The sequence below is a fragment of the Cebus imitator genome, unplaced genomic scaffold (assembly GCF_001604975.1).
Source record: "Cebus imitator isolate Cc_AM_T3 unplaced genomic scaffold, Cebus_imitator-1.0 Scaffold543, whole genome shotgun sequence".
Lineage (NCBI taxonomy): Eukaryota > Metazoa > Chordata > Mammalia > Primates > Cebidae > Cebus > Cebus imitator.
Genome location: NW_016107858.1, coordinates 311,999 through 321,158, shown reverse-complemented (window position 1 = coordinate 321,158; position 9,160 = coordinate 311,999). Strand labels below are relative to the sequence as shown.

The 9,160-nt window shown below is 41.3% G+C and overlaps 1 protein-coding gene across 1 annotated transcript in view; it reads right to left on the bottom strand.

The window, feature by feature from the left end:
- RNF115 (ring finger protein 115) overlaps positions 1-9,160 on the bottom strand; it is an 80,442-nt gene that overhangs the window by 17,713 nt on the left and 53,569 nt on the right. The window contains exon 4 of the mRNA XM_037733688.1: positions 3,962-4,170. Coding sequence (XP_037589616.1) covers positions 3,962-4,170 — 209 coding nt within the window. The remainder of the gene's footprint in view (positions 1-3,961; positions 4,171-9,160) is intronic.

Sequence of the window (9,160 nt, the reverse complement as noted above, 5' to 3'; positions counted from 1 at the left end):
AGAGACGGGGTGGGTTTCACCATGTTGACCAGGATGGTCTCGATCTCTTGACCTCGTGATCCACCCACCTCGGCCTCCCAAAGTGCTGGGATTACAGGCTTGAGCCACCGCGCCCGGCCTAGCTATCACCTTCTTAACGGTTCTATACATGGAAACAAGCACCTAATTTTTCATTTTGTCTCCCAGAATACTTACAGCTAGGCATTTACATATTAAAATGCATATACTATTTTTATTTTTCCTTTATATTAATTGGAGAATGGTATATATATGCAAATGTATTTTTATTATGTTTTATAGCTTTTATCATCAATGAATTTCAAATTAGGATAGTAGAGGGCATTACAAGATAATTGTTATGAAAACAGAGATATTGGGTCTGATATAGCTAGCAACCATTTGAGTTATATGAACCAATACATTCTAGTTTTTTCTTTTTTTTTTGAGACACAGTCGTGCTCCGTCACAATCTCAGCACAATGCAACCTCCACCTCCCGGGTTTAAGCGATTCTCCTGGCTCAGCCTTCTGAGTAGCTGGGATTACAGGTGCCTGCTACCATGCCCAGTTAATTTTTATATTTTTAGTAGAGACGAGGTTTCACCATCTTGGCCAGGCTGGTGTTGAACTCCTGACCTTGATCCACCCACCTCCGCTTCCCAAAGTGCTGGGATTACAGGCGTGAGCCACCGTGCCAGGCGATTTTTTATTTTTTGTAAAGATGGGGTCTCGCCATGGCCAGGGTGATCTTAAACTCCTGGACTCAAGCAATCCTCCCAGAAGTTTGAGATCAGCCTGGGAAACTAGTAAGACCTCATCTCTACAAAAAAATTTAAAAACTGGTGAAGGATTACAGGCATGGTGGTGCATGCCTCTAATCCCAGCTCCTTGGGAGGCTAAGGCAAGAGGACTGTGTGAGCCCAGAAGGTTGAGGCTCTTTGAGGTATGATCATGCCACCCTATTGCAGCCTGCGCAACAGAGCAAGACCCTATTGCAAAATAAATAAAGAAGAAGAAGGAAAAAATGGTAATTCAAGGGGGAAGAAAAAAGATCAAAAAGGTTCTAGATCTATACAATAAGAATTTTAAAGTATCCACTGATATGCAATTATAAATAGAAGGTCACCAGAGATTTTAGTGAAAGGATGGCCAGACTACAGTAGGTAGAAGACTAATGAAAGATAAAAAAGTAAACACAGACACCTCTTAAGAAATTTTATTGAAAAAAAAAATTTATTGAAAAGGAAAGGAAAAAGATTACTAGGCAGTAACTAGAACAGTGATTCTCAATTCTGGCTATAATAACTCTAGAAGCTTTTAAAAACTACCAATGCCTGGAATCATCCAGACTAATAAAACCACAATCCCTGGGGACGGAGCCCAGGTATCAGTTTTTAAAAAGATATCCTCAGTGACACTAATGTATAGCCAGGATTGAAAAACAGAGAGCTAAAGAGTAAAACAGTGCCCAAGGGGCCTTAACTGGGAAAGAGAGCAGGGATAGATGATACAAATCCCAGATGAAACAGCTAAGGAATAGGTCAGGAACAGGGGCTGATAGCTTGCCTTGAAAAAAGAAAGGACACCTCATCTCAGGAGGCTGGAGTGATAAATGATTGTTGATACAGAGAAGCCGGGCACAGGGACTTGGGAAGTTCATGTCCAAGGCCCCAATTTTCATAAAGGAGAATACAAATCAACTTCCGAGCATCAGCTATTGGATAGGAAATTTGAAGAGTGAAATTTAGTGAAAATTCAAAATATCTGTTCAGGAAATGCAAAACAAAAGCCTAACCAAAAGCATCAATAGTCTGGTAGGGATGAAATGTACCTTGCTATCTGCAGGGGCACCACTGGGCACATTTATGTGATTTTTCTCCAGCAGTGCTGAACCATCCCCTGGTAGAGAAGCAAGAAAAAGGGAACCACAGCACTGCTCCAAAATTGGCCATTGAGTGGGTGGAATGGGAAAAAAAAAAAAGATGCGTAGGAGGTAAAAGTTTAGATGAACTGTAGTTGAGAAATTCAACAACGAGATCTCAAACAGATAGAGACGGGAAAGTGATCTACACACCGTTTAACTGGCACAGGATATAGTAGCTTTTTCTTTTTTTAGACGTAGTCTCGCTCTGTCACCAGGCTGGAGTGCAATGGTGCAATCTCAGCTCGCTGCAACCACTGCCTCCGGGTTCAAGCAATTCTCCTGCCTCAGCCTCCTGAGTAGCTGACTACAGGTGCACGCCACCATGTCCAACTAATTTTTGTACTTTTAGTAGAGTCGAGGTTTCACCATGTTAACCAGGATGGTCTCAATCTCCTGACCTTGTGATCCGCCCGCCTTGGCCTCCCACAGTGCTGGGATTAGACATGAGCCACTGCACTTGGCCAGGATATAGTAGCTTTAACTCTGGGTGCCATAAGCTATTAATCTAAGATTTCACTGATTTTTGTCCTAGACAATCTCATTAAATCAGATTTCCCATATCCTATATTTGTTCTATGAAGGGATGTCTGCAACTAACTTTGAAATGCACAAAACAAGATGAACTAATAGTTAGATGAATAGGTAAGTAATAAAGCAAGTACAGTAAAACATTAAAGTCTAGAAGGTGTGTGTTGGGGGAGAGGGAGAGTGTAGGCTCCAGAATACCACTGTTCAATAGAACTTTCTAAGATAATGGAAATTTTCTCTAATATGTTCTGTCAAATATGGTAACTATTAGCTACAAGTGGCCAATGAGTACTCAAAATATAGCTAGTGGGACTAAGGTACTTTGAATTTTTAGTTTCATTAACTTTTGGTTAATTTAAATTTAAATTGACATAGCTACATGTGGCTAGCAGCTGCTGTATGAGACAATGCCACACTAGATTCACATAGCCCTGGATTCAAGTCTTGGATCCACCAGTGGCTGTTACTTTATTTCTCTGAGACTCAGTTTATTATTTTATAAAATGAAAACAGCAATAGCACCTATTACTTCACACAAATTAAACAACATAAAGCAGATAAAGCATGAAGCGCAGTCCTATACATATGGCAAATACTTAAAATTAACATTTATTATTCCAACTAAATGAGATCCATGAGCAAAACCATCTATTTGACTCACCACTGTGTTCCCAGTGCCCAGGACAGTGCCCCACACAAAAAAAGACACTCATTACATGAATGTTTTTACAGTCATAAGACTTCATATTTATCCTATTAAATTTCTTTTTTTTTCTTTTCTTCACAAAAAGTAGATACTTGATTAAATTTCATGTTAAGTCCACTGCTCCAATCTGCTGAAATATTTAATTCTAATATATGTGATACCCTTTGGAAATTTTGATAAATATGCTGCTATAGTTTGAATGTACCTTCCTCAAAAATTCATATGTTGGAAACTTAATCCCCAACACAGCAGTGTTGAAAAGTGGGCACTTTAAGAAATGAATCCCCCATGAGTGGATCAATGACTTTATCTTGGAAGCAGATTAGTTACTGTGGAGTGAGTTCCTAATAAAAGGATGATTTTGGCACCTTTCTTTCTGCTCATGCATGCTCTCTTGCCCTTTTGCCTTCCAACGTGGAATGATACAGCAAGAAGGCCCTCGCCAGATGTGGATCCCTCAACCTTGGACTTCCCAGACTTCAGAAATATAAGAAATGAATCTCTGTTTTTTATAAATCACCCAGTCTCAGGTATTCTGTTATAGCTACACAAAATGGACTAAGGCACGTATCATCTATATATTAATCTCAGACATTAATAAAAACGTTAACCACAGACCTGTAACATTTTTCACGCTCTAGATTATCACTGGGTGAGTACTAACATTCAATTTAGCTTCGCTTTCATCCTTTCTATGTCCATCTTGTCCACAAAGTAGTAGGTATGAGAACCTTATAAAGATTAGATTACACCAATTTGTCCTTCACTGAAACTACCTTAAAAATAACTTAAACAACAACTCACCCTTCAATAGCTGGAGATCTGTCAGGACGAGTACTTCCTCGAGATCTGTATCTCCGACCCACTGGCAGCCGTGGAGGCCTTGCTCCCCAGAAGTCAGTGTGAGTCTGGTGACCCCTTTCATTGGCTCTATTATCTTGGTCCAGTGGACTGCTACTTAGAAATGGTCTAAAATCTTGAAAAATCATCGTGTGATCCAAATGGCCCCAAAGCTAGTAAAGACCAGAAATAAATCACATGTTAAAAAAATGAATCAATAAACATCTGGATTGTTTACAGTTTTTTGCTACTACAAATGGCCACTGTGTCTTCTGCTGCAGAGGTATATACGAGTTTCTCTCTTTTTGGTCTTCTGGCCTCCATGGTTTCCACTAAGAAATCAGCAGAAATTTATCTTATTTAGGATCCCTTATATATAACAAGTTGCTTCTCTCTTGCTTCTTTCAAGATTCTCTTTATCTCTGGCTTCTGAAATTTTAATTATAATATGTCTCATATAGATGTTTTTGAGTTCATCCTTTTTGAGTGTTAGATGAGTTTCTTGTATGTGTACATTCATGTATTGCCAAATTTGAAATGGCTTTGGCAATTACTTCTTAAGCACGTGTTCTGTACCTTTCTCCCTCTCCTTTCCATGATACATATATTGGTGTCCCACACATCTCTTGGGCTCTGTTCATTTTTCTTCAATCTTTTTTTTTTTTTGAGACAGAGTCTTGCTCTGTCGCCAGGCGCCAGGCTGGAGTGCAGTGGCGCGATCTTGGCTCACTGCAACCTCCGCCTCCTGGGTTCAAACAATTCTCCTGCCTCAGACTCCTGAGTAGCTGGGACTACCGGCGCACACCACCATGACCAGCTAATTTTTGTATTTTTTTAGTAGAGACGACGTTTCACCATGTTGGCCAGGATGGTCTCGATCTCTTGACCTCATGATCTGGCCTCCCAAAGTGCTGGGATTAAAGGCGTGAGCCACCACACCCGGCCTTCTTCAATCTTTTGTGTTCCTCAAACTGTCTAATTTCAATGGACCTATCTTCAAGTTCACAAATTCTTCTGTCTGCTCATATCTTTTGTTGAACTCCACTAGTGAATTTTTCATTTCACTTATTATAATCTTCAGCTCTAAAATTTATATTTGCTTCCTTTTAAAAACTGCTATTTCTTTATTACTATTCTCTATTTGTTGAGACATTATCATCTTGAATTCCTTTAAGTTCTTTGTCCTTGGTGTCCTTCAGATCTTTGAGTATACTTAAGACAGCTGATTTAAAGTTTTTGTCTAGTAATTCCAATATTAGTGCTTCCTCATGGTAGTTTCTGTTCATTTATTTTTTCTTGTGAATGAGGTATATTTTCTAGTTTCTTCACATGCTTCACAATTTTTTGTTGAAAACTGAACATGGCTGGGCATAGTGGCACACACCTGTAATCCCAACACTTTGGGAGGATCACCTGAGGTCAGGAGTTCAAGACCATCCTGACTAACATGGTAAAACCCTAACTCTAATACAATAAAAAAATCAGCCGGGCATGGTGGGGCATATCTGTAATCCCAGCTACTCAGGAGGCTGAGGCAGGAGAATCACTTGAACCCAGGCAGCAGAGGCTGCTGCACTTCAGTCTGGGCAATAAGAGCCAAACTCCATCTCCATAAACAAACAAACAAAACAAAACAAAACGAGATGGGTGCAGTGGTACGTGCCGGCAATCCCGGCTACTCAGGAAGCTGAGGTGGGAGGGTCGCTTGCACCTACAAGTTCAATATTAGCCTAAGCAACACAGCAAGACCACATTCCAAAACAAATAAACTGGAAAAAAAGAAAAAAGAAAAAGAAAAAGAAAAGCAGAATGCTCCCCAGGTCTTTGCTGATTAGCTGTTGGGGGCACTCCTTCAAAACTTAGCCAGGACCTTTATAAATCTGCCTTAACATTCACTTCCTGCTTATGTTGACCCTAAAGACAAGCCAGGGGTGAAAGCTAATGGCCTTTTTGAGTCTTTTCTGAGTATGCATACTGCCCTGAGCCTTGCACTTGGTTTTCTAGGTTTCCCATCACAATAGCTTTTCAAAGCCCCTATTCCTCCACAAAAACTCACTCTACAGCTTTTCCTCTCAGGCTTCCAACATCTTATTGTTTGCCCTGTTAATTTTTTTCCCCCAGGTGGCAGTCCTTTGGGAAAAGGACAAAACAGACAAACACAATCCTTTAGAAGGAAGAGGGTCCACTCTGCTCTCTCTGGAATCAGGCACCAACATGGGGGAACACAGGCTGTCATCTTCAAGACTGCAGCCTTACCAGGAAGGGAGGTGAGGCTAGGGTAAGTTAAAATGCTACAAAGATCTCCTATCTTGTTTCAGTGCCCTTTCTTCTGGCTAAATATTTGCTTGGCTGCTGTAAACCTTTGACTATCTTTCCAGAGTTCTGATAAGCTTCATTCTGACTTTTTTTGTCAACTTGTTTGGTGTTTCTATGGAGGGATGACCCCCAGAAGTCCCTACTCTGCCATTTTCGCTGACGTCACCCTTCACTGAGGTTTTAGTTTGCTTTCCCCGATACTAATAAGGCTAAACATCTTGTCATGTAATATTTACCAGCCATTCATGTCTTCTCTTTCCTTTTTTTTTTTTTTTTTGGTATTTAGAAATCCAAATATTTAGCACTACACACTGGGTCTGTTGGGGGGAAATGGGGGAGGGATGAGGGGGGTGGGGAGAGATAGCATGGGGAGAAATGCCAGATATAGGTGAAGGGGAGGAAGACAGCAAATCACACTGTGTACCTATGCAACAATCTTGCATGTTCTTCACATGTACCCCAGAACTTAAAATGCAGTAAAAAAAAAAAAAAAAAAAAGAAATCCAAATATTTATTTTTTTTTTTTTTTTGAGACAGAGTCCCGCTCTGTCATCCAGGCTGGAGTGCAGTGGCACAATCTCGGCTCACTGCAACCTCCGTCTCCCGGGTTCAAGCGATTCTCCTACCTCAGCCTCCCGAGTAGCTGGGATTACAGTTGCGTGCCACCACACATGGCTAATATTTTATATTTTTAGTAGAGATGGAGTTTTACCACGTTGGCCAGGCTGGTATCGAACTCCTGACCTCAAGTGATCCACCTGCCTCAGCCTCCCAAAGTGCTGGGATTACAGGTATGAGCCTCTGCACCCAGCCACATTTATTTCTTAAATTTAAAACATCTTGTTAAGTCACGCTGAGTTTAACTGCCTTAGTATCTTTTATTAATTCTATATTTTAATAGTTAATGGCTGGTGACAGAAATGCAACTGATTTTTGTGTATTAACCTTAGCATGCAGAAAATTTGCTGAACTCTTAATAATTCTAATAATTTGTGTACACAGCTCATGCCTGTAACCCTAGCACTTTGGGAAGCCAAGGCAGGAGGATCCCTTGAGACCAGGGGTTCAAGACTAGTCTGGGCAACACAGTGAGATCCTGTCTCTATAAAAAATTTAAACCATTAGCTGAGTGTGGTAGCATGCACTTTAAGTTCCAGCTACTCAGGAGGCTGAGTGGGGAAGACTGCTTGAACCCAGGATCCTGAGCTCAAGTTCATGAGGCGGAGGTTACAGTCAACTTTACCGAACCCTAATTATATGCTGTTTTTTCCTATACATACATAGCTATCAAAAAGTTTAATTTATAACTTATAACTTAATTTATAACTTAGGCATAGCAAGAAATTAACAACAATATCTAATAATAAAATAGAACAGTTATAACAATATACAATAATAAAAGTTTTGTAAATGTGGTCTTTTTTTTTTGAGACAAGGTCTCAACTCTGTCACTCAGGCTGGAGTGCAATAATGCAATCACAGTTCACTGCAGCCTCAATCTCCTAGGTTCAAGTGATCCTCCCACCTCAATCCCCCAAGTAGCTAGGACTACAAGGACGTACCACCATACTTAGCTAATTTAAAAAAAAAATTTTTTTTTAGAGATGGTGTCTAACTTTATTGCTAAGGCTGGTCTCAAACATGTGGCTTAAAGCAATCCTCCTGCCTCAGCCTCACCAAGTACTGCAATTGAACCATGAGCCTCTGTGTCCTACTTTAAAATATCTTATTGTAGCTGGGTGCAGTGGCTCATGCCTGTAATCCCAGCACTTTGGGAAGCTGAGGTGGGCAGATCACTTGAGGCCAGGAGTTCGAGACCAGCCTGGCCAACATGGTGAAATCTTGTCTCTATTAAAAATACAAAAAAATTAGCTGGGCGTGGCGGCATACACCTGTAGTCCCAGCTACTTAGGAGGCTGAGGTTGCAAACCCAGGAAGAAGAGGTTGCAGTGAGTTGAGATCACTCCATTGCACTCCAGCCTGGGCAACAGAGCAAGACTCTGTCTCAAAAAACAAAAATAAAAAAAATTATCTTTTGTAGTATATCCACCTATTTGCAGACCATGAGAACGCAGGATTGTGGGGGGAGGGTGGGTGGGTGCTCTACTGTACCAATTTAGACTCCTCCAGAGTAAAAAAGCTTACATCCAATCCTACTCTGATCAACTTTTTTTTTTTTCTTTTTGGGAGAAGGAGTCTCACTCTGTCACCTAGGCTAGAGGGCAGTGGCATGACCTTAGCTCACCGCACACTCCGCCTCCTGGGTTCAAGCCATTTTCCTGCCTCAGCCTCCAGAGTAGCTGGGATTCCTGGCGCCTGCCACCATGCCCAGCTAAATTTTGTATTTTCAGTACAGATGGAGTTTTACCATGTTGACCAGGCTGGTCTTGAACTCCTGATCTCAGGTGATCTGCCTGCCTCAGGGTCCCAGAGTGCTGCAATTACAGGCATGAGCCACCATGCCCGGCCTGACCAACATTTTCAAAAAGTTTTTAAAATTATAATATAGAAGCTGAAGAACAAAAATTAATATTCATACTAAAAATATCAATTAGATTTCTCGGCCAGCTGCAGTGGCTCGCATCTGTAATCCCAGCACTCTGGGAGGTCGGGGCGGGTGGATTACCCGACGTCAGGAGTTCAAGACCAGGCTGACTAACACAGTAAAGCCCTGTCTCTAGTAAAAATACAAGAAATTAGCCAGGTGTGGTGGCCCATGCCTGTAATCACAGCTACTTGGGAGGCTGAGGCAGGACCGCTTGAACTCGGGAGGCAGAGGTTGCAGTGAGCCAAGATCGCACTATTACACTCTAGCTTGGGCAATAAGAGTGAAACTCCATCTCCCCC